General features: G+C 41.3%; 1 protein-coding gene across 1 annotated transcript in view; it reads right to left on the bottom strand.

Moving 5' to 3' along the window:
* Positions 1-20471, bottom strand: part of Pip4p2 (phosphatidylinositol-4,5-bisphosphate 4-phosphatase 2) — a 47261-nt gene extending 26790 nt beyond the window's left edge. The window contains exons 1-2 of the mRNA NM_001024900.1: positions 20304-20471; positions 1127-1275 (exon numbers count right to left, since the gene is read on the bottom strand). Coding sequence (NP_001020071.1) covers positions 1127-1275; positions 20304-20409 — 255 coding nt within the window. The 5' untranslated portion in view covers positions 20410-20471. The remainder of the gene's footprint in view (positions 1-1126; positions 1276-20303) is intronic.
* Between the last annotated feature and the right edge of the window lie 5504 nt (positions 20472-25975).

The following is a 25975-nucleotide window of genomic DNA, read 5'->3' as shown; positions in this document are numbered from 1 at the left end:
TCATTTTACAACATTCTAACATATCTTAGAGACAATGACCACTAGCTGACTGATTTATAATTTTCTAAACTGGAAGAAAATACAAACACTAAAATTCAATCATATTTAATTGCAGATTTCAAAACAGACTGAAAAAATATGTAAAGTCTATACAAGTAGGAACAGAGATCAACTAAATAGTATAGCCCTTACCAGGTACTAATTTAAACTGTAAAAAGGTATTTAGTTTTTCTTCCGATAGAAAATTTATTTCATTAAAATTTAGGTTTAGTTATTCTGCCCAAAGATCAGCTTGAGTTTTTGTTTGTTTGTTTGGTTGGTTGGTTGGTTGGTTTTAAGATTTACTATGTATACAGTATTCTACCTGTATATACTCCTGCAGGCCAGAGAGGGCACCAGATCCCATTACAGATGGTTGTGAGCCACCATGTGGTTATTGGGAATTGAACTCAGGACCTCTGGAAGAGCAGCCAGTGCTCTTAACCTCTGAGCCATCTCTCCAACCCCAAAGATCAGCTTTTTAAAAGTGACCTTCATTTACTTAAAAATTACATTGTATTGCACTGAAATCCAGCAAGTAGAATAAAATTCTAAGCTATTTGCAAATAAGCAGTATGGCACAGAAAATAATAATAAATTCATAAATAAGGAAAAAGAATACTGATATTATATGAATATTAAATAAATAGTTCTCTACATAAAGACCACATGTGCAGTAAAGCCCAGCAGATCTGCACTGAAATAAAAATGGACATATTCTGAAGATAACTATAAAAGCCCGCAATATGTAAAGAACCAAAGCAACACTATATCTAAATTAACCAAGAAATTTCCTAATGGTGTTATCCTAAACATGCAGAGGCATTCTTATATAATTAAAGATAGACAGGCAGGAGAAAAAAATGAAAAGGATCATCACGGGGCTGGAGATTTAGCTCAGTGGTAGAGCACTTGCCTAGCAAGCCCAAGGCCCTGGGTTCAGTCCTCAACTCCGGGGAAAGAAAAGAGAGATCATCATGTTGGTACACAGCCTACATTGGCGCTTAAATAACACTGCTGAAGGACTCCCTTTAGAAATAAGACATCAGTTATTGATTTATGCTTTTGAATGGACATCGCCACTTACCGTAGCTTCATTACAAACTGTGCACTTAACCACATGCTGGTGAAGTTTACCATCCAGGTTGATGAGCGATTGGCACACGCGACAGTTGATGACGGGAATACCGCTTGTTCCTGGACTGGCGATGGCTGTATACGGAGGTGGGAGTTCAGCTGAAAGGACGTTACACTGAGTCAGAATAGTTGAGGAATTCCTGGGGCTAGTATGAGCATAGAGGCCTTAGACGTGCAGTAGAAACTACTGAGACATTTCCACCATACTTAAGGGTTAGCAATAGCTGACCTGTCCTTGTGGTGGAACGTAAATATGCATGGTGACTGCGCCAAGCAGAAAGATTCTTAACTCTGATAAAGTCCCAATCTGCTAGCTTAGGTTTCCTGCAGTGGGGAATTTTGTTTACTCAAAATATCCACCCCATTCCTTTGCGTTCGTCTGGATAGCAGGTAGAGGTAGTGTGTATCTAAATGAAAATCGTGTACTAGTGCATCTGTAATTCCAGTACGTGGTAAGGTGAGACAGGACTGCAAAAGCACAAGGCAACAGATGAAGGGACAAAAGGCTCGAGGTTCCCCATGCTTTAACAAGTGGACCATGACCTACTTGGAGAGTAATCACGGTTATTGATGACGTTCAGAGCTTGATACCCAGCACTCTATTTAAATGATGAACCCAGAGAGACAACACTGTATACTTTAATCCCCTAAGACACTAAGAAGCTCACCTGCCCACCCACATATGGATACCTACCAATGACTCACAAGATAAGACCAAGTAACACCACACCAACTATTTACACTGTTATAAAAAGAATCCCATCCCCTCCTAGAACCAGGATCCCCTCAGCAATCCGCTCTCTAAGAACTTGCCATTCGTAAAGTGTATTTCAATCAATTTTCTCTCTGCCTGTTTGGACTCTTGGTAAATTCTTGTTTACCCACTGCAGTCACCACCCCTCGGGACACTTTCACATGGCTACAGAAAGACTCTGTCAAAGAAGATTAAATAAATAAATAAACAAACAAACACATAAAATCCCTCCCTACAAAAAAACAAATATGATCAACAGAAGTGCTGTGACTATACCCACTTACATATAGCATAGGCTGAGTGCATTTGTATCTCATATATATATGTGTGTATATATGTATAGATATGTGTGTATATGTATATATATGTATGTATATATGTATGTGTATATATGTGTGTGTGTTTATATATGTATGTATGTATATATATATATGTATATATATGTATGTATGTATATATGTATACTGGTGCAGTAATATGATTGACTATGATCAGAAGAAAATAAGGGTCCTTGAGAAAGTCAAGGAGAAACACAAGAGATGTGTAGCACACTTTTCACCTTGGTCTTGTGCTGAAGACTGGGCAGGGAAGAAGATGTTCTAAAGAAAGACTTGTGTTTCTCCTTCAGCCATCAGACTACAACTGTCTTCCCCCCCCCCATGTGAATGGAGTCACATGACAGGAATGGACAAACAACTCTGACAAGCGAAAGCACATCAGCACTCTGGTGACTAGAACAGCAGATACTGTAGCCTCGTTGCTCCACGCCAGCCGTTCTAGGCCTTTCATTACAGTTTTCTGTGCATTAGATGTGCCGTAAGGCAATCTAGAGACACTTCCTGTACTTTTGGCATCCCTCACTCAGAATTTACCGAAAAGCAGCATTCATTGACCTCTCTCTCTCCTCCCATAAGAAACCTCCGATTGTGAAAGTTAAGCCAGTTACTCCAGCAGCAATTAAGATCTAATTTTTTTTGCTTTGTCGCCTTTCTCTTTTACAATAGTCAAGAAATCACTAGAGCTAAACCTCAGGGAAATTTCTAAATAAGAAGGCTACTATGATTTCAGAATTGCAGCTCACTACTAAGGCAAAAATTCCATTTTTTAGAGTCTTGGTAGATACTTAAGCGATGAACATCTTCCCTGTGGGGATACATTAAATAAAAGATCCTTTTTCCTATGTATTTGCGGTTCTTAATTCTAAACACCACTGCCAAACCTTTAGGACTGTGCCACACGTCAGAAGTGAAATCAGTCTGTGAAGTCTAATGTTTTCACTGAAAAGAAAGCCTTCAGATTATGAGACTGACATGCTGCCTGCCCTTGCAGACAGTCATCTATCTAGCAAGGCTGTCCTGAGAGGCTCCACCCAGCAGCTGACTCACACACAGACACCACAGCCAAACAGTGAATGGAGCCTAGGGATTCTTATGAGAGAATAGGAGGAAGGACTGCGGGTCCCATAGAGGCTATGAACACAACAGGAAGACCAACAGAATCAACTAACCCGGACTCTTGGGGCTCTCAGATCCTAAACCATCAATCAAAAAACATACGCAGGCTGGACCTACACACGCTGGATCTAGGCCCCCCACAAATGTGTAGCAGATGTCCAGCCAGCTCAGACTTCATGGGTTTCCCGAGGAACTGGGGCAGGAGCTATCCCAAAAGCTCTTGCCTATCTTGTGGGATATCTTCTTCTAGTTGGGCTGGCCTCTGTAGGAGAGGATGCACCGAGCCCTACAAAGACTGTGCCATGTGGGGGGATACCTAGGGCGGGGGGAGGGGTTCCACCCTCTTAGAGGAGAAGGGGGTAGGGGGAAAGGGGTAAGGGATTGTGAGAGGGTGTAGTCTGGAGTGGGGCGGTAATCAGGATATAAAGTGAATGCATAAAATCAAAGAAATAATAGCAATAATAAAAAAGAAGGCCAAGGCCTAGAGATGCTAACTGCTGAAGGGCTCTGTGATTCTGCTCCTCCTAGAAGAGAAGTCGCTGCTCAAAAGGCAAAGACTGTGTGTGGGAAAGATGTAAGATCAAGAGAGGTAATACAAACAGTCAAGAACCTAACAGCGAAGGCTTCGGGAAAATCAGATCGGGGTACACTGAACAAAGAAAAAGATGAAGAGTCAGGGGATGCTAAACAATATGAAGAAATCATTTCATGGTAGTAAAAACTTCATAGAAAAAAACGGAGACTCCTAAAAAGAGACAGAGCGAAAGCGGAGGGATCAAAGGACACAGCTCCTGGATCAAGGAAATGGTACCACCGAGCAAACCCAGTGATCAGATTACAGTTTCCCATCACAAGCACCAGTACCGTCCACCCACTCTGTGCCAGTCTCTCCACTTTGCTAATTCATCCTAGTGTATTAATCTGTACTCTTCGCTTAGAGACACGTCTCACTGTATTCTAAAGATTGGCATTGCCTTGCTAGGCTGCTTGGCCCTTTACTGCTTCCTATATTCCTCTTCAAGCCTCTTCAATGCAGTTGGTGCCTGCCCACTGAATTCACTTTCTTTACCCATGCACTCGCTGTCTCCAGCCCTTGACAAAGATGCATGCATAACAGAAAAATGACATCACATTAATATCTGAGATGATCTGGGATCCTATTACAGAAGGAGGTCCCTGAGAAGAAGGCCAGCATTATTCTCCACCCCGCCCTGTTTCCACTTCAGGATCACGTTCTTCACAGTCTTTGGGAGAATGTGGGTTAATGACAAAGTCAGCTGAGCTGTTATAGGACCTCCGCTTTCAGTGGCAACCTTCTTTCCAATACAGCTCAATGCAGAGAAGAGAAAACAGCATTTTTCCCCTTCTTAGAACCAAAGAAATTGTTCTCCCAGAACTACACCACTGTTGGAAGGAGGTTTCTGGCACACATCAGATTAAGACAGCGTGTGTTGATGACCAGGTCACTGACTGTCACCCTGGAATCTAAATCCACCTTTCTTTGTTCAGTATTGTGACTATGGAGCTGTGTTAGACACCCTCTGACTCTGCGAGCTGGCTGCAGGCGCTCCGTTAGGTGCTAGAGAAAACCTACCAAGCCAGAAAAGAGAGAGATTTGTCTCTTCTGTTATCTGTTTGCTTCCTGTGAGCTTCCAAACTACCTGCTGGTTTTCTAAATGTCACCCTTGGAATATTCGGTCAATGAAACCGTGACTAAAGCACTTTCACATGGCAACACTGAATCCCCGTTTTAAGTCTTCAACTATCAACTTCACTGCATAGCCCAAGTTCTAACCAGCCTCCTTAGGCACACAGCAGTGCCAGCTGCTTGGTGGTCCTCAATAGCCCTATTTCAGCAGTGCAAGGACCCTTCCCCCATGCTGCCAAACTTTGCCCTGGGCCTAACCATGATTGTTTCATTTTGTTACTTCCTTGACACTTGAGACAAAGATGTTTACCTTTCGGTTATCTGGTTAGCAATTTTATACCCAGCTAACAGTTCTTTCTATTCATTTGTATAGAAAATACCTCAGGAAAAACAGGGATAAATCAGAGGAGTGGTTGGATGAGCCTGGATTTATTTGAGCAGCACGCTGAGCTCCTTACCAATGAGAAAAAGCAGATTATTGATGCATGACATATGAGTGTAGTCAATCTGACTAATCCTGGGGTTAAGTGTGATGGCTATCTATGGCTACTTCATGGAATCATTACAGAAGTAATAATTATTATACGGTCTGTGATAGGAAAGGATTCCCATGAATGTACAGTTCCTGGAAAAAAAAATAAGGAGGCTCAGATCTTTAAACTGAGAAGCAGAGAACTGTTACCGCTTTAAATTATCATATATTTTTCATTAGGAAATGAATGATAACCAAAGGCATACAAAGAGACTCTCTTCCACCTTCTAAACTCTTCAGAGAACTGGCCAGGCCATCTGTCCCTAGTGCTGGGGAACAAATTTTCATCAAAGTCTATGCCATACCCCCTTTTTTTATGTATGGTAAATTTCCTAGTCCTCAGAATAAAAGAAGGAAAGAAGCAAGGAAGCAAACAAACAAGCAATCAAGTCTGAAGATCTTATTAGTTGTGGTGATTGAAAATTATGTCAGGTAAGTCTACTGAGTCTGTCACTGATAGCCAGTAAGAATGCTGATTACAAAGGAGTAGAATTTTGAACCTTAGAATGTACCCCAAATAGAGCTGAGACTACATCCCTGACTCCCTCACAAGTAGAAAATAGCTTTCTCTCCTTATCCTAGAAGATCAGCCTTCCCTTTATAAATACCTCCTTTGAGGGAGTGGCCTACAGAGAGATGGCTAGCTACTTTCCTCAAGATCAACTATTAAAACCTTTTCTTGCCTTAAGATCCAGCATGCTTTAAAAGAATGAAATTGGGTCTGGTAAGATGCTTCTGCACTCGTTGCCCTTGCAGGTTTAGGTCCCAGCACCCACATAGTGGCTCCCAATCATTTGTGACTCCAGTTCTGGGGATCCAACACCTCTTCTTCTGACCTCCAGGGGCAATAAAGACACGCACGCATGCACACACACACACACACACACACACACACACACAGAGCGCCCATCTATATGTGCAGGCAAAACATTGATTACATAATATAAAGTTAAATGAAACTTAAAACTAATTTAAAAAACAAATACAAACTCTAAACAGAACTGAATTAAGAGTACAACAAGATTTCTGGTAATACCATCTCAACCCTGAAAATGTTTTGGAGTAAATTCTCAGGATACAAGCAAAAGAAGACAAAACATAATGCTGAATTGAGCCAAATTTTCTGTATTCACTCCTTGGTTCAAAGCTAGAATTGGCTGAGATGCATATAAACTCTTATCGTCTACAGACAGCAGTAGTATGCACAGAGACAACACAGGTTCAACCCAGATAGCGTCTGAGCTGAGATGGGGAAGCAGATGCAAACTCCCATCCCTAACCAAGAAGTTCTCTCCAACTGACAACCACAAACAAAGGAAAAATTGATTGATTCCAATGGAGTCTCACTGGGTAACCACACTCACAGGTAGGCCCAGGCCCACCAACACAAAATGAATTCAGTGGCATTTTTGTAGACGTTTGCTCTCCTATGGTTTTGTTTGGGTAGTTTTTGTCTTATTGGCCTTTTGTTTGTACCTGTTGATTTCCAAGTTTGTGTTTTTATGGTGTGTGTGTGTGTGTGTGTCTGTGTGTGTGTGTGTGTGTGTGTGTTGTGCTTGTTCTTTGTTCTGTTTTTGTTTTTTATTCTGGTTTGATTGTTTTTTTCTTATTTGTCTGTTTGCCTGCTTTCTAAAGGGAGAAAGGAAGAGTATGGAGTTGGGTAACTGGAGTTGACTATTATTAACTGGAACAGCCATTACAGAAACCAGTAGGGTCCCCAAAAGCTAAAACTAAAACTGCTACATGGCCTGCTATTCAACTCCTGGGTATGTATATGTTCCATAGTAGTACTTGGATATCCATGTTGACTGCTAAACTGTTCACAGAATCCAGAATTTAATGTGGAATCAGCCTAGATATCCAGAAAGAAAAGAGTGCATAACGAAAATGTACATGTACAAAATGAAATTGTATCCAGCCGTAAAGAAAATTAAATTATGACATTTGCAGAATAATGGGTTGCATTAGAGATCATTAGGTTGAGTGAAATAAACCAGATTCAGAGAGACAAATGTCACGTTCTCTCATTCACAGAATCTAAAGTTAAATATATGTCTATCTATGCACTTATCTCTGCATATATCCATATATAGATAGAAATGGAAACAGGGTTATGAAAGACATAGAAGGGATCTAGATGAGGGAGGCAGGAGATCAAGAGACGCTAACAGCCCACATGTGGCATTAAAGCACTTGGGAAGGTAGGATCACTGAAGACAGTGGGAAGCAAAGGTGCTCCTTTATTATATAGAACAAATAATTGCTCATGACAATGGAAGGAAAGAAGGAAGGAAGGAAGGAAGGAAGGAAGGAAGGAAGGGAGGGAGGGAGAAAGGAAGGGAGGAAGGAAGGGAGGAAGGAAGGAAAAAAAACAAACTTCTTTTAGCCTAAGCAGATGTAAAAAAAAAAATTACTCGTCTGTTACTTTTTTTAAAAAGATTTATTTATTTCATGTAAGTGAGTACACTGTCACTGTCTTCAGACACACCAGAAGAGGGCATCAGATCCCATTACAGATGGTTGTGAGCCACCATGTGGTTGCTGGGAATTGAACTCAGGACCTCTGGAAGAACAGTCAGTGCTCTTAACCGCTGAGCCATCATACTACATATTACATAATACATATTATGAGGTATTCACTTAGATCATCCTGTATTGAGGCATAACTTATTCTCAGTAGAGATTGGCACCAATCCAACTCAGACTGAATTTGTCCTAAACAGAACCAAGACAGTCCTATAAGTTTGGAAAATATCTATCAACTTTTTACTTTATTCTGTATTCATGTAAAGGATCCATACAGCTCAAAGAAATCAATGTTTATTTGGGTGGCATTCTATGAAAATTTTCCTATTTAAATCATTCTCATACCTATATATTCTCTTCTGAATGATGAAGCTTAGAATTTTTCTTAATTTCTGAAACCACAAAATATCACTTTGTACTGTGTCGTCCTCAATCGGTCCCTTTATTGAAATTTTATTCAAATCTAGGACAATTAGAGCCTTTCTTATAAACTGTTTTGAAATTCCCATGGATCAACCAAGTTCAAATAACTCAACAAAATACAGGCAGAAGAAATAATATGCCTCTGAACACCCGTACTGAAATAGATACTCTCTGACCAGTCACATAGAGCATGCATACATGGTCTACAGAATAGATGAAACAGTCCATGCTAGTCAGACTTCTAATTCTGAGAAGAAATAGGCAACAGTACTAAAACATTCACACATTGTCTTTCCAATAAAGATACTAAAAACTTAGAATTTAATCCCAGGTGGGACATTGTAAGTAAAAGTAAAGAGAGATAATTCAAATATCTCTAATTTAAAAAAAAAAAAGCAAACAAAAAACAAACTAACCTCCAAACTGTTTTGAAATCTAAATCTTTTTGAGCACTAGACTGACAGAGTATTTCAGATTTCACCTTTTCAGATGAAGAATGTTCAGCCTGTGGAGCCTATGCAAATTTCTAAACAATTAACTAATTAATTAAACTGCTTCCCATCCCAAGCACTTAGGAAGAAGCATATTCCGTGCAGATACATTCCAGGCATTTCAAATTCCTTACAAAAAACAACTGGGCCACAAAACAGGAAGCGTAAAAACCAATACTGCTTGTTTCTGGTGTGAGAAACTGAGGCTCTGAACTGGAAAAGGTAGCGCCACACAGAATTAAGAATGACTCTGAGGCTATAAAGGAACTGAGCTCCATGATGCTTGGAAGTCTCACCTAAAGGCATGGAAAAAAAGCAAGACCTTGCACATACCTTATGTTAATTCCCATAGAACAAAAACGGGGAGAGGGGTCATTTTATAACAACAATGGATCAAAGAAAAATATCTAGAAACTATAAAATATAAAATATCTAGAAAATCTCAAAGCAACACAAACCCACTAGAACTCTTCTTCCCCTACCCACTAAAGAATAGAAGCATTGTCAAAAACAACACAACCAGAAACACATTACTCACTCCTTTTAGGAGATATGGAAATGATAGTACTCCCACTACTCCCACTTAATACCTCTTAGTGATTATGAAAATACAATGCACAAGAGCCAAGCCCAAAGTCCTCTCCAGAACTGTCTACTTTCCACACAGTAGGATTACAGCTTTCATTTGGAGAAGTTAGTTCCTCGGTGATTTCCCAGGGTTTACTAGCCTGAGAGACACCTGTGAACTTCTACTGAGCTAGCTTCCTCTCCCACACCTCTGCTCATCTGCCAAGTGCCATTAGCAAATGCCAGTGCTCTATGCTGAGACAGGTGTGGAGGCTGAGGCAAGGAAATCACAAGTTTGAAGCTAGCCCCAGCTACCTAGGGAGACCCTATCTCAACATGGATGGATAGATGGATGGATGGGTGGGTGGGTGGGTGGATGGATGGATGGATGGATGGAAGGGTGGATGGATGGATACTGAATCGAAACACATCTTGTTATTTCCAGTGTTTCCTTCACCTCCACCACTGTTCAGAACATTATCCCCTTAATTAGTGGTATATCTTCCTGGTTTCTTCTCATCTTCTTTGTGTATTTGTTTTCCATATAGAAATCAGGACAACTTTTAAAAGTAAAGATTTTAGATCTCTCCTTTGCTCTAACCCTCCAAGGCTCCTCATTAACATCATAAAGCAAACCCTTTCTTGGTGACCTGCCAAGCCTCTAGGGCTCTCTCAGTCCACACCTATGACCTCTTCCCTAAATCGCTATGCTCTTACCTGTGGTATCCCCAGCTGTACTACTGCAGGTAGTAGATTTCCTGACCCCATTGCCTAGAAATCTCTTCTTTCCCCTAAAATTTTGATGGTTGACTCTAATTTTTTCAGGACTCTGTGAGTATTACCTCTGAAATGTCTTTCCTGATAGCCCATCTGAAACATCTTTGTTCCTTGCTTATTATTCTGAAATTACAGCACTTAGAGTAAACAGCTCAAATGAATGGAAGTTCTTCAGCACACGAATAGCATAATAGGCTCTCAAATATTTGAAAGGGAGGCTGAAAGAAGGGGATGGGGTGAGCCTTGATTTAACTTTTTAAAGGTGCTGGTGGAAAAAAACAGAGTGAAATGTGAGAATTATAAAACAGAATAAAAGAACCTTGAAGGCCAGTGCTTAGGGAATACAGGAAATGGATTCTGTGACAGTAAGTGAGCTTGGCATGCCACTGGAGTGCCAGAAGCAAATACACTTCATCCCTTTTTTCCTTTTTTATTTATGTATTTAGTTTATGTGCATGAGCAGACTGTCCCTGTCTTGAGACACACCAGAAGAGGGCATCAGATCACATTACAGATGGTTGTGAGCCACCATGTGGTTGCTGGGAATTGAACTCAGGACCTCTGGAAGAGCAGTCAGTGCTCTTAACCACTGAGCCATCTCTCCAGGCCTATACTTTGTCCTTAACAAAGATGTGGCCTCAGTGAAACAAAGTTTGACTTAAACAATTGAAAGATATCCCTTAGCTGAAGTAATTAAATTATAATAATGTAAAAATCAAGTTTTCATACTCATCAAGAAGATGCATGTTCAGCATCATAGAATTTCTTGCATATCATGACAATGTGACTTCCAGTGGGTCTCAGAATCTGGCAAATAGCAAACATTTAAACAAAGTTCACTAGGGTATGTGAGTGTGGGTCACTCACACACAAAATAGGTCATTTTATCTACATCATTCCTTCTTATCAACAGATAATCAACCTTGGTTCTTCAAGTACACAGGGCAATTCACCAGTTCAACAAGTGGATCTGGATGTTTTCATTCATCTATTATGGTTAATTCATAAACCCTTAAATATAGGCTATAAGATAACTTCCAGCAATAGACTCATAGTCATGAACACTCTAAACTCCCTAGTATTATGTCAAAAGGAAGTAACCAAGCTGATACATTAACTTGCCCAATTTTTACTTCTCCACAAGGAAACTAGGAAACTTCATTGCAGATGGAGGCACTGAAACATTACTGTTTCCTCTTCAGCTCCTTCAGCCCTGGGCCATCAAAGACATGGGCTGAGGACCAGGAGACAGTGGAAATCACCAGAAAGATAGCGAACTTCCAGTATAAGGGCAAACAGAGATATGGGGACACATAATCAGAAGCCAAGTCTGCCCACCTGGGCCCAAGTTGAGCCCTATGCACTACAGAAGCAGTTACTTTATTGATGATTCTGTGTTTATGAGTGGACCTTGGGACGGTAACAGGCTCATCTATTCATCTGAAGAAAGGACTGTATTTAACTTCTCCTTGGAATTTGATTCACATCCCATTTGCATCAGACATTATAACATTGGTTTTCCTACTAAAGGTTAAATATGAATGTATATTCTATAAGATACTAGAACTACAAATCATATGGGTCTCTTTTCCAAGCTATTCTATAGATTTTTTTCTCATCGATACAATAATGCAACTAATAGACATTGTTTGGATCTCTGTTCCTGTTGGCAGAGTATTACACACAATGCTTTTACTGTTGTAATAATGTAATGTATCTGTCCATAGGATACTACTGCATCAAATGACAACTAGATTTATCTACAACATCTCAAACCAAGACCACTCTGGATGTCCTGCACTTAAAAAAATAAAAGGGGTTAGGTGTGGGCAGTGGGGGTTCATCCTTTACTCCCAGCACTTAGAAGACAGAGACAGGCAGCTATCTGAGTTCGAGGCCAACCTGGTCTACATAATGAGTTTCCACAACAGCCATGGATATACAGAGACATTTTATCTAAGAAAAAAAAATGAATGAATGGATATAAATGGAAAAATAAAAAGAGAGGTAGGTGTTGGAACACAGTCCAAGAATGGAGTCCTGCAAGGGGAATTTTGCATGCTTGTGAGAAAATTCCAAGAAACAAGAGTCTTGTGACCTCACTGTCTTAAAAAACACAGAATTGTTCTTGGAATGTGCTTTGAATTCGAGTATTTTTGGAACTGTGCCCCTTCCTGCAGGTACAGTGGATAGGAGTGGGTTTACTCCAACTGCTGTTATTCGTATGTCACATACGGCTTGTCCGTGTGATTGAACACAGTGTGTACATCATTCTTCTTAACCCTCAGAGGGTAAATCGCCTGACCCTCCAAATGAAGTTGATTATTGCATGAAACTTCAGTATGCCTCATTTCTAGGCCTTATATGTTGCCAACTAGAGCAGTAAACACTCAAGCAACTGTATTTTTTCTTCCGCCATGATACTTCTTCATCAAGGTGATGTGCACCATGAGTGGATGGCAAATTCCCTAGCACACACTCCTAGGGCCCTGAGGAGCTCTGAATGTTTATGGATTTTGCTCTGGGCAATATACAAATAGCACACTTTGGTTTTCAAGTCAGGCCTCTTAGTTCTAGGTTTATAGATCCTGTAGATCAATTAATTTCATTTCTTTTTGGATATCTGGAAGCACATGAAATGCCTCATATCTAAAGCTAAGTTTGGGATCGGTCTTCTCCAAAACGTGCTCCTCTCCTGGTGTTGTTTTAATGCAGTCAAATAACCATAAAGTTGCATAAGCAGAATTCCTCCTCTCACTCCCAGTAGTTACCCATCAACAAATTCACTTCAATCTACTCTTTGATTTGCTCTGGATTTGGCACTGCTGGGAACTAAGCCCATGGCTTTTGTCTTCTAGCAAATCGTCTGCCACTAAGTTTGATCCCATTACAGATGGCTGTTGAGCCACCATGTGGTTGCTGGGAATTGAACTCAGGACCCCTGGAAGAGTAGCTGGTGCCCTTAACCACTAAGCTATCTCTCCAGCCCCACATTGTTGTTATTTTTTAAATTATTTTGAGACTGCAGTTCTCCTGAGTATCTGGAATTGTAGGTATACGCTACAATGCTTAGCTTCAGTCTCCCTCCTAAACCGAATCCCGTGGCTTTGATTCCTAAGTATAACCTGAGGACAAACAACCGGCTTAATTGATCAGATCTGCCTAAACTGTACTGCAGTTCAATAACACGGTTATCCCTATGCACTCTTGTCAACCATCTAATGCATCTATTTGATAGAGTGATTTAAAATAGTGACCTGACGCACTAGTGTTTGGTTTAAACAAAATATCCTCCATATGCCGTGTAATGCTCTAGACTCATATGCATTGTAGGGTCCCTTGGTGCAGCAGAACAAATCACGCAGAGTTACAGAATCCTAAGTTAAGATTAGTGCTGACAAGTCTGTGAGCTGTCAGCAACAGTTTGGGTTGTTATCTGCATTTTCTGTGTAGACATACTAATAGTTTGGCTTTAGATAGTGTGATTCGAAGACTCGTCTCTGTGGTGTATCCATGACGTTGACATGTCTGAGGGTTGGTCAGACACCTTTCTCTCATGTGGCCTTTCTAAATGGTTAGTTCTGGCTTTCTCTAAGCATGACTGTCTCCAGCCATCCCATTTCTTACATGAAAACTTACCTTTTCCAAAGTGCCCTTCAATAATGTCCAAAGCAAAAATGATAATCTCTTCTCATTCACATCTAAACTCATTCTGCACATCTTGTACCTTATTCTGGAGATCTAAACCAAGTCACAGGCTCAGCCCTTATCAAAGGAGAGAGGCTCCATAGGGCTTGAATGTCTGAAAACAAAGTTATTATGAGGCAAGGAGGTCTATGGAGAATATGAAAGCATCTACTGCTCTAATCTCATCGACAGCATGTGCCTTACATCTACTTCTAGTTTAGCAACATTGAACTTCCTCTCCGCAACCCCGGCACTCACCATTCCCCATTCTTTTTTTTTTTTACTTTTTTTCTTTTATTGGATATTTTTATTACATTTCAAATGTTATCCCCTTTCCCTCCAGAAACCCGCTATCTCCCCCTGCTTCTATGACGGTGCTCCCGCACACACACACACCGTTTCCCTCCAATGTCTCCACATTCCCCTACACTGGAGCATCAATACTTGACAGGACCAAGAGTCTCTCCTCCCATTGATGGCCGACAAGGCCATACTCTGCTACATATGCGGCTGGAGCCATGGGTCCATCTCTGTGTACTCTTGGGATGGTGGTTTAGTCTGTGGGAGCTGTGGGGGTCTGATGGGTTGATATTGTTGTTCTTCTTATGGGGTTACAAACCCCTTCAGCTCCTTCAGTCCTTTCTCTAACTCCTCCATTGAGAATCCTGTTCTCAGTTCAGAAGACAATCACACAAACATTAATTCCACCTCTAACAATAAAAATAATAGGAAACAACAATCATTGGTCCCTAATATCTCTCAACATCAATGGACTCAATTTCCCAATAAAAAGGCATAGACTAACAAACTGGATATGTAAACAGGACCCAGCATTTTGCTGCATACAGGAAACATATCCCAGTGACAAAGACAGACACTTCCTCAGAGTAAAGGGCTAGGAAAAAATTTTCCAAGCAAACAGCCCAAGGAACAAGCTGGAATAGCCATTCTAATAGCGAATAAAATCGACTTTCAACCAAAAGTCATCAAAAAAGATAAGGAAGGACACTTCATATTCATCAAAGGAAATATCCACCAAGATCAACTCTCAATCCTAAATACATATATGTTCCAAATACAAGGACACCTACATTCATAAAAGAAACCTTACTAAAGCTCAAAGCACACATTGCACCTCACACAATAACAGTAGGAGATTTCAACACCGCACTCTCATCAATGGACAGATCGTAGAAACAGAAACGAAGCAGAGACATAGAGAAACTAACAGAAGTTATGAGCCAAATGGGTTTAACAGGTATTTAATGGAACATTTCATCCTAAAACAAAAGAATATATCTTCTTCTCAGCACCTCATTGTACCTTCTCCAAAATTGACACAAAAAAGATAAATACTTACCTATGCATCATATCAGATCACCACGGATTAAGACTGGTCTTCAATAACAACAAAACAACAGAAAACCCACATATACATGGAATCTGAACAATGCTATACTCAGTGATAACTTGGTCAAGGAAGAAATAAAGAAATTAAAGTCTTTTTAGAATTTAATGAAAACACACCCAACACAACATACCCAAACTTATGGGACACAATGAAAGCAGTGCTAAGAGGAAAACTCATAGCTCTGAGTGCCTCCAAAAAGAAACAGGAGAGAGCATTCACTAGCAGCTTGACAGCACACCTAAAAGCTCTAGAACAAAAAGAACCAAATACACCTAAAAGGAGTAGGAGGCAGGAAATGATCAAACTCAGGGCTGAAATCAACCATTCCCCCTTCTGATACTACGTTTCCTGTTTTTTATCTTTTGTTCTTTCATACTACTTGCTTTGTATACAATGTGCATGTGGTGCCCTTTTCACCTGGATAACTCCTGTTCTACCTTTAGATTCCAGTCATGGTTCAGGAAGGCCTTGTCAGTCTCCGTTAACCAGGTTAAATCAATGAATGTGATCAAGGCACTAGACATGTTTCAAACATGTTCCTTGTCCCCTTTGCATTTTGTGTTTCTGTGAATACTTGTACAATTCATCCTCCATTACATCATAAGGGAAAAGAAACTAGTCTGTTTTTCCTTTCCTACCACAGAGCTTAGCTAAAATGCCAGGATTAGTTAAAGAATGAATGAAAGAAACAAGCCTAGAAGACCTGTCCCTCTGTTTGTAACACCGTATCTCTCTTTCTGAACTATACACAAGAATATAAGCCCATTCCCATTGTCAATACTGTGTACACTCCAGCAACTTGGAATTCAAAACATATTTCATATAGATTTTGTAAAGTGAGCTATTAGTTTTTGCCAACTTGATACAAAATGTAGTTTCCAGCTAAGGGCAGAGGGAACCTTAGCTGAGGAATTGCCTCACCCAGACTGTCCTGTGGACATGCCTGTGGACCATTTTCCTAGTTAATAATTGGTATGGGAAGTACCAGCCCGCTGCGGGCAGTGGTTCTGCCTTTAGACAGGTGGTTCTGGGTTGTATAAGGAAGCAAGCTGAGCAAGTCATGAAGAGCAAGCCAGTAAGCAGCACCCCTCCACGGCCTCTGTTTCAGATCCAGTCTGAAGATTCCTACCTTGAGCGTCTTCCCAAGCTGGAATAAACCCTTTCCTCACAAATTTCCTTTGGTCATAGTGTTTTACTACATCAAAAGAGAAGCAAACTGGGATGGGAATGTGAATGTTCTATCATCCTGCCATAGACTGTCTCAGACATTAGTAGATCTGTAAGGGTATCCAAACTACTCAAGTCTGTGGTAATTTTTCCCCTATTTTCAGTTCAAATGAAACTAATATCTGTTTTTTTTTTATTTTAATTGATATGCCTTAACACAAGCTGGCTTATATACCAGAGCACTGTAGTCAGGAAAGACCCACCACTCTGTAGCTACCCAGTATTGGCATTGGAGTCCACCAGAATTCTACTCTGAAACTCAGGTGGATAGTTTCAAGGATGTCTTAGTTAGGGTTTTACTGCTGTGAACAGACACCATGACCAATGCAAATCTTATAAAGGACAATATTTAATTGGGGGCTGGCTTATAGGTTCAGAGGTTCAGTCCATTATCATCAAGGTGGGAGCATGGCAGCATCCAGGCAGGCATGGTGCAGGAGGAGCTGAGAGCTCTACATCTTCCTACGAAGGCTGCTAGTAGAGTACCGACTTCCAGACAGCTAGGACAAGGGTATTAAAACCCACGACCACACCTACTCCAACAAGGCCACACCTTTCAACAGTGCCACTCCCTGGGCCAAACATATACAAACCATCACAAAAAAATACATGGGATTCTTCTTGGCCAAATCCTAATGTCCAATGCTAAATGTTTTCGACTATATGAATAGCCTACCCTGAAATAACCCAAAATGCACTATTTCTTCTCAGGAGATAGGAATGATAATTCACAATCCTTAGAAAGTGATGGCAAAGAGGAGCCGATGAGGTGGCTCAGTGGTTAGGAGCACACACTGCTCTTGCAGAGGATCCCAGGTTTGTACCAGTACCGTACCCATAATGGGTGGCTAACAATTAACTGGAACTCCACTTCCATGGAATCCATTGCTCTCTGCAAGCATCCTCAACCATCTGCACACACATGCTGCACATACACACTCAGGCACACACACATACACATAAGATTTTTTTAAAAAATCTTTAAAAAGAAGGGTGGCACAAAGCAATGGATTAGAAAATATTGTTGTTAAGCCTCCTCCCTCCTCCTCTTCTTCTTTCTCCTCCTCCTCCTCTTTTTAACCTACTAAACATCTGAGTGATTAGGATGGGAAGACAGTAAAGTTGGTAACGTGTTTACTATGAGCATGATGACCTGATGCTGGATCCCTAGGATGTACATACAAAGTTGAGGGTGGTAGTGCATCCTGGAACCCCAGTCATGAGGAGTCAGAGGCCAGAGGGCTTATGGGCTTTGTCGATCATCTAAAATTGCTTAATCAATTAGCCTCAGGGTTCACTGAGAGACTCTGTCTCAAAAACTGAAGTAGAGAATGACAGAGACACGTGGTTGTGGAACTGTGGCACTTGAGGACACAAACATATAACACACACACACACAAGTTTGAATAATTATAAGTGGCATCATAAACTAAACATCAAAATGTATATTCAATTTCTCTAGATTCCAACTTAGAAGTTTATTATTTTCAGCTATTAACAGAATCTAATGATAAAAGAAGTCTTAAAATCTGAACTGCCAGAGACAGCAGTCAAATACCTTTAATCTTAGCACTCCTGAGGCAGAGGCAGGCAGAACTCTTGACTTCAAGGCCAGCCTGGTCTACAGAGAGAGTTTCAGGACAGCCAGGGTTACACAGAGAAACCATGTCTCGAAAAACAAAACAAAACAAAAGCATCTGAACTGAAATCAGTCAAGAATGTATTTATTCTTTCTCTCCACTATGTGAGCTCCACGAAGGCATCGATTTGGTCAGCCTTATTCAGAGCAGTGTAGCACTTGGCATACTCTGGGGGCCCATAAAGTTCCTGAACGAGTGAACGGGACAGTGTTCAAGACTTAGAACGTGTACATTACTCAAATAATTATTTGTTATTAATCAAGAAGAGACACTGTCATCTTATGAATAAAATGACTCTGTTTCTCATTTATGTTTCTTGCTTCATAGGTATTACCCCATATGATATTAGTGTTGTAAATATGTCCATCAGTTCTGAAAAAATTATTCTACTGTAAGGTCGAAGGAGTTTTTTGATTAAATACACCCTTAAAAGTTAAAAGATCTTTAGAGAGAAATGACTTCTTTTCAGTGCTTGTTTAGAAATGCTACTTCCTTTGTAGTTTGAGGAATCTGATCAAATTAAGGAAATGTATAGAAAACAATGAAGTCTATGCAGGAGTGTGTGTGTGTGTGTGTATCAATGTGTTTGTTGTAACCGTAAATTGACTAAAAGAAGAAAAAGGCATCTCCATGACTTCAGTCCAAACTTAGTCCCATAAGAAACCATCAAATTTTTTTAACCCATAGACAAAAATTAATAAAACTGAAACATTTATTCAGGAACCAGTTAAAAAGTATTAGTACGATATTAATATCGAATGGCCACTCAGGGGAATCCCCCCGCTTGGTGTCCCAGTGAATTCTGACCAGCAAGGGTAACTTGTAGGTTTTCTGTGCGTCAGTTCCCTTGGACTTTGCCCCTTTCCTCTCAGACTGTCAATCACTCTGAATTCCTCCCAGCTAACCATAGTTTTCCTTTGTTCTGCTTCCCTTTATAGATTGAGACCCAGAATGTTGATTTTGAAGTTATAAAATGTTAAAAAGAAATTTTAAGTGCCAGACAACTCCGACCTGTTGTAGTGTTTTCCCCCTTTTCAGACATGAACTTAGAAGAAGTTGTGTGACAAGACACGTGAACTGCTTATATTCCCAGAGCACTACTAACTTTTGCCTCCTTGGGTTTTAAACTTCATTCCCATTCAGCCAAATGAACAAGAGGAGGTAGGAACGTTTTGCACGTGCCATATTTAATGATCTCTGCAAGGCTTGCCTTCCAGACTACTGTAGTAAACACCCCCAAAGACTTTGAACAAAGACAGATCTTGAACAAATCGAATCCTTTGGTAAACAGGCTTCTTTTCCTTCACCACACCATTTTTCCAAATCCCTTTTTAGTCTACGCCGAAAACAAAAATAAAAATATATGCAGTATAAACTTGGATAACTTTTTAGAAGTTAATTCCAACCTCACTCAGACATGCGTTTAAAAAAAAATTCCTCCTTCCTTTCACCACGGAAGCTATGAAAGACACTCCTTTCAGACAGGAATAACGTCCGTGGCTCAGGAATTTCAGACATATTAGGGATATTGATTAACTCTCTTGCTTCTGGTTAGGGCTCCCCTGCTTGCACTCGGGGGCTGAGTGGAAGAGACAAGGCTGCTAAAGTCCTCTCAAGGACAGATTCCAGGGTGAGCAGTACCCCGTGTTTTTCAGCAGCCAGAAGCACTTGTGAATGACTGAAGGATCTGCACCACCGCCCAGCTGCACGTAGGGGCCGCTTTGGAAACAGCAGCACGGAGCTTGGGAAATTCATGTCAGCTCCTGAAGCTGGGGAAGTCAAGCACACCCTCTCCACACCACAAGCAGCAGCAGCGAAGCCCTGCAGAGAGGTTTTCGGGCAGGCAGGCACCGCCTGGGAAGGCAACAGTCAGCATCCTTTTCCCCCCAGCCCAAGGGAGAAGCTCTCCTCCGCCTACGCGCTAGAGCTCCCCAGTATTCATCCTTCCAGACGTTTCTGGGAGAGGCAGAAAGGTCTATGCTGGCCTTACCTCTTGGGCTGCTTTCTTGCAAGTACGGCGGGGCTGTGGGAGTGACATTGCCCGAATGGGATGCTGACAGCAGAGGCGAACGTTCGTCCACCCCGTCAGCAGCCATGACTGCAGCAACAGCACAGCGCGGCGGGCCGCGGGTTGAGCTGGGTTGCGGCTAGGGAGGAGGTGGTGGCCAGCAATGCCGCCGCGCCGCTGCTACGGCCTCCGAGAGGGCCCAGGATGTGTCACAAGGCAGGAGGCGGGGGAGGGGAGGGTGCAGGACCGCGAGGCCGGGGGAAGGGAAGCACGCCGGGAGGCATGCTGGGGGAGGGGACTGGAGAGGAAAGAAAGAGCCCGGGAGGAGGAGGAGGAAGGGAAGGAGTGTGGAGGGAAATCCAGCCAGTCTGAGAAAAGGGGGGACGGGAGGACCGATTAGGAAGTGGGGGAGGGGAAGAGATCAAGTAAGCAAGAGGAGGGGCAAAAGGAAAGAGAGGGTGAGGAATCTTTTAAAGTGAGGGAAACCAGGATAAAGAGCAGCTTTGAAAGGCACTGAAAGGCCTGTGCTTGATTACGGGGAAAACTGGAGCAATCAAGTTCAGCTCCTCCAGGAAGTAGGAGAGTCCAACTTGTCTGGTAAACTTTGTAGCTGGGTGAAGAAAACTTGTTTCTTGGGTTATCAATTTCTTCTGAGTGGTTTCTCCTTTGTTATGAATCCTAGTTAGGATCTGTTGTCTAAGAAATGTTGGTTCGTGCGCCTTGGGCTTTCCTCTTTTCCTTGATTTTTTTTTTTTTTTTTTTTTTTTTTTTTAGCAGTAAGAGTGCTGACATTTGATTTTTGACACTTTAAGCATACGTGTTAACTTTTACAACTTCCGTTTTACAAACTAGGCTTTCATTTTAGTTTTTACAATAATGAGGCTTTTGTATAATGTAAAACAATTAAATCTTTTTCCTACAAAAGATTAAAAAAAAAAAAAATAAGGTTAGTGGGCCGAAGAGGTAGCTCACTGATTAAGGTGCTCACTAGTCTTGTGTAGGACACAAAATCTAGTTCTCAGCACCCTCATTTGGTGGCTCACAAACCACCTGTAACTCCAGTGAATAAAAACCAATACTGTCATCTGGCCTACACACACACACACACACACACACACACACACACACACACACAAAGAGAGAGATCTTACAGTTTTTTACAATGTTTTTAAATACTCAGCAAACTTATTGTCTTATTTTCTATTTACATTTTTGTTACCTTCTCTCTCTTTTTTTAATATTTTGCCGTTTGATTCTAATGTGATTTACATTTAAAACAAAAAACAACGAAAACAAACCAAAGTTTAGAACACATTCAAATAGAGATGCCAGGCGAATAATAGCTTTCCTGCTGTGATTCTTCTGAGTGACTCGGGAAGAATTATTTACTCACTTTCCAGGGGTCCCCAAGTATCTAGGGTGTTCTAGGTGACTGAAATGTCTCACAGGGAAATAGCTATACAGGGACTGGTAGTTGCCCCCTTACCTTTCAGTCCTTATAAACAGCAGACATCAGACATTTAAATTACTCAAATCACACTCAGAATCCTCAAGTTGCTCTCTGAAGACATACTCTTTCTTCCTAAATCTATTAAGCACCAGCTGGAAACCCTAAGGGAAGATAAAGAACGATGTTTTCTTTCACTCAGCATCTTGGGAGGGTCAATAACAGGAAGATACGATGCCATAGAAGGATCTTATTGAGATCCCTATGAGAAACTAGATGGGTCTCCAGTAGCCTGGGGTTTGAAAACAAACTCTGAAGAAAAAAATAAGCTTATCCCTTGAAAAATGAGTGCCAGTGCCTCACAGTTATAAAGACTGCTGAGTTGAAGAAAATTACAAAACCAATCACAGAACCCTGCTTTTACCCTAGTTAAGGTCTGGATTGTTCTATAAAGGCTTATATGTAAATGACAGTACTGGGGGTTGCTGTCAAGGGTTAAGAGGAGGAGCCTTGCGTCATCAAAGGGTATACCCTTAAAAGAATTTGCGGGTTGGGGATTTAGCTCAGTGGTAGAGCGCTTGCCTAGCAACCGCAAGGCCCTGGGTTCGGGCCCCAGCTCCGGAAAAAAAGAACCAACCAACCAAATGAACAAAAAGAGCAATTCAAGAATTTGCATTGCTGACTTATAGCCCTTAGGTCTCCACACCTTGCTTCTTGTGTGATAAGAGACAGCTACTCCCACAGTTGATTTTCTCATTACCCTCAAAGCTCTCATCAGAGGACAACTAATACAGTGTATTTGAGTTGCCAGAAGTTGTCATGTTTTGTCATGCCACCCCTAACTCCTTTTTAATAGTATACTTACATTGACATTATCCTCCTACTCTCTATCTCCAACTGTCAGATGAGGTCAGAAGACAAATAGTCCCTTTTAAATTTTTAATTACCTCATTCCCCCTCTCCTTTCCTCCTTCAAGCCCTCCCATACATTCCCCCCACTCCCTTTCAGGTCATGGCCCCTTTATATTTGATTATCATCATCATCATCATCATCATCATCATCATCATCATCATCATCATCGCATATATATGCATAAATATATAAATACAACCAGCTGACTCGTTGTTGTTTGTATACACACGAGTTCAGGGCCTTTCAATTGGTATTATATAACCAGTTAGTGGCTGATCCTTGGGGAAGACTAATTCTCCCTCTCCGCATTGACCAGGAATGGAGAGAGCCCTTTGGGATTTCCCCCGTTCCGATTTAGTATGTCTATTACTGTGGTCACTGTTTGCATCTTGTTTAGACATATTGTTGAGGAATCATGGTGTAGCTTCCCTGTCATTCCTAAGAGATATAATTTCACTGATCCTCTGGGCCCTACAATCTCTCTACCCCTGCTTCTGAGATGCTCCCTGTCTTAGTTATGGTTTCTGTTGTTGTGAGGAGACACCATGACCAAGGCAACTCTAGTAAAGGAAAACACTTAATTGGAGCTGGCTTACAATTTCAGAGGTTCAGTTTGGTATTATCAGGGTGAGAAGTATGGCAGGCAGACACGGTGCTGGAGAAGTTGCTGGGAGTTCTACATCTTGATCTGCAGGCAGCAGAAGGAAACTAGCTTTCACACTGGGCATAACTTGAGCATAAGAGACCTTAAAATCCGTCCTTCCCAGTGACACACTTCTTCCAACAAGGCTATACTTCCTCCTGGAAAGCCTCACCACCTCCTAATAGTGCAACTCCCTATGAGCCAAGCATTCAAACACACGAGTGAGTCTACGAGGGCCATTCCTATGCAAACCACCGTACTCCCTGAGCCTGGCATACAGAGGTTGTGTTGCAGGTTGTAGTCTCAGGGATGGGAACTCTACTCTCCAGTCTCTGTATTTTGACCATTTGTGGTTTTCTGTGATGATCTCCATCTCCTGCAAAGAGAAGCTTCTTTGATGCGAGATGAGAATTACATTCATCTATGAGTATAAGGATTAGTATTTAGAATGAAGTCTAGACTGGTCTAAAACGTAGAACTGTCATGTTCTCCACTGAGATCCATGACCTCACTAGCCGAAGATAGTTGGTTAAGTTTCCAGTAGCAGCCATGATTGCCCTTTCGTTAAGTGGGCCTCGAGTCCAGTAATATTTCTATTGCTTACTGTAGGGGGAGGTTCTCATCCTAAGGTCCTGTTCCCCAATTGGTTCTTGATTTATCGATAAAAATGCTAGGGGCGAATTGCGGGGCGGAACAAAAGAGGCAAGATTTTGTTCGAGGTCCCCGAAGGCAGGCTAAGATGTAGGAAGAGGAAGGGGTATTTAACCATACTTTGGAGGGAGAAAATGTTCTCCATGTGAGAACTAGGACAGAATGATCATAGGCTGCTTCCCCAGGCAGGAGATTAGAAACACAACTGAGCTGAGGGTAGTTTTGAGTTATTGATCAAGGAGAAGGTAACTGGGACACTAAGCTAAGGGTAGATTAAGAGGTGCTGGGCTAAGAGTATTGGGAAAGGCCCCATTAGCTGTGGGAGGTTAAAAGCGCCCAGCACTTGAGCCAATAAGGCAGGCTGATATTAAGCTAAGTGTATGTCTATGTTTTTCATCCACGGATCCAATAGTCTCTGGGCAGGAGCTGATAGCACTGTACACCAAGAGCTTAAAGCAAGGTAATAGGAACTACTCTCAAGAGCATACCACCAAGGTATGAGTACCGTGATTGCACATTTTGGAACATCTTGCCATGTCAGTCACTGTTGTGATTGCTAGGTGTCACCTCTGGGTAGAGACTATTTATTGTTTCTACCACTTGAGCAGCTTGTGTAGCACTCCTGGTACTATGAAAGCTAGACCTTGAAGAGGAAGCAGCCATATGTCTTTTATTCGTAATATATCTTCAATGTCTAACATAATTATGTATTAATAAGCATCGTCTATTTGCCAGACCAATAAGGAAATGACTGAATAAACAAATACTATGTATTCCCAGAGTCCTAATAAAAGTCTTCAGCATGAAAAAGTCTAAAGCAAATCTTGGGATATAGCTCAGTTGATAGAGTGCTTACTCCCTGTGCACAAGGCCCTGGGTTCACGCCACAGAACCACATAAGCTGAGTGAGGTGGAACTCAGTGGTGGCTGCACTGTCGCAGTCTCAAAACTTAGGAGATGGTGGCAGCAGGAACAGAAAGAGGTTCGAGGCCAGCCTTAACTACCTAACAAGTTTCAGGCCAGCCCGGACTATGAGATGAGATCCTGTCTTAGGGAAAGAGAGAGGATGTCCCCTGTATTGCATTAGCTGGCTGAGACCTCTTGGGATCGAGCAGTCATTCTGAAGCCTGTCTCAGTCTTTAAAGTATCCCTGAGACTACAAATGTGAACCACTGTGCCTGGATCATTTCATGACTTAAAAAAAAAAAATCCTGTATTACATGGGCATATGTGCGTGTGCAGGCAAGTGCCCACAGAGCCGGAAGCATTGGCTTCCCTGGGGCCGGAGTTATCAGCAGCTGTGATCCACCCGGCAGGAAATAGAACTTGGATCCTTTGCAAGAGTAATATAGGCTCTTAAATGTTGAACCATCCTCACAGGCCTTTCATAACTTTTAAATGAAGATGACAGGATTGCCATTTAATTTAACAATATTTTCTTATTGTCGAAATGTGTCTCTACAACTAGAAGAGACTACGGTTGTGCCTACAGAGTGATATGTTTGAAGAATTTTTCCCCTTTCGTTTCACCATAAATCAATCCAGAAAGTTATTTTTCTTTACTTTGTCATATGGCTTCCCCCACTCAACTTAGAACTTATTTGACGGTGATGGCAGTTACTCCTACACGGTAAAAGATAGTAGATCTATGGAGGTTGCATTTACAGTAATACCAAATCAGACAACAAAATCTCTTAGATGAGCAGCATTTCATTCTTGTTTCAAGGTAACACCTTGGTTTATGGTTACTCAATAAAGGTTAAGTAACACTCGCAAATTCATATTTCATTTTCATGACAGGTGATATCTTTATTCACAAGAGACGCTTATACATCAGTTATAATAAAAGGTTTTGTCTTCACAAGAAATGTGACATATAATGTAACTAGACTACCACCCTAGTGTAGGTTGATGTCATTATGCAGGAAGACAGGTACAGGATAGAACGAGGCCTGTAATTGCATAAGAAGGAAGGACGGACAGGAGAAAAGTTTTAGAAA

The sequence above is a fragment of the Rattus norvegicus genome, chromosome 5 (genome assembly GCF_021556685.1).
Source record: "Rattus norvegicus strain SHRSP/BbbUtx chromosome 5, alternate assembly SHRSP_T2T, whole genome shotgun sequence".
Taxonomy (NCBI): Eukaryota; Metazoa; Chordata; class Mammalia; order Rodentia; family Muridae; genus Rattus; species Rattus norvegicus.
Note: the sequence above shows the minus strand (reverse complement) of the source record. Positions and strands in the feature narration are given on the sequence as shown.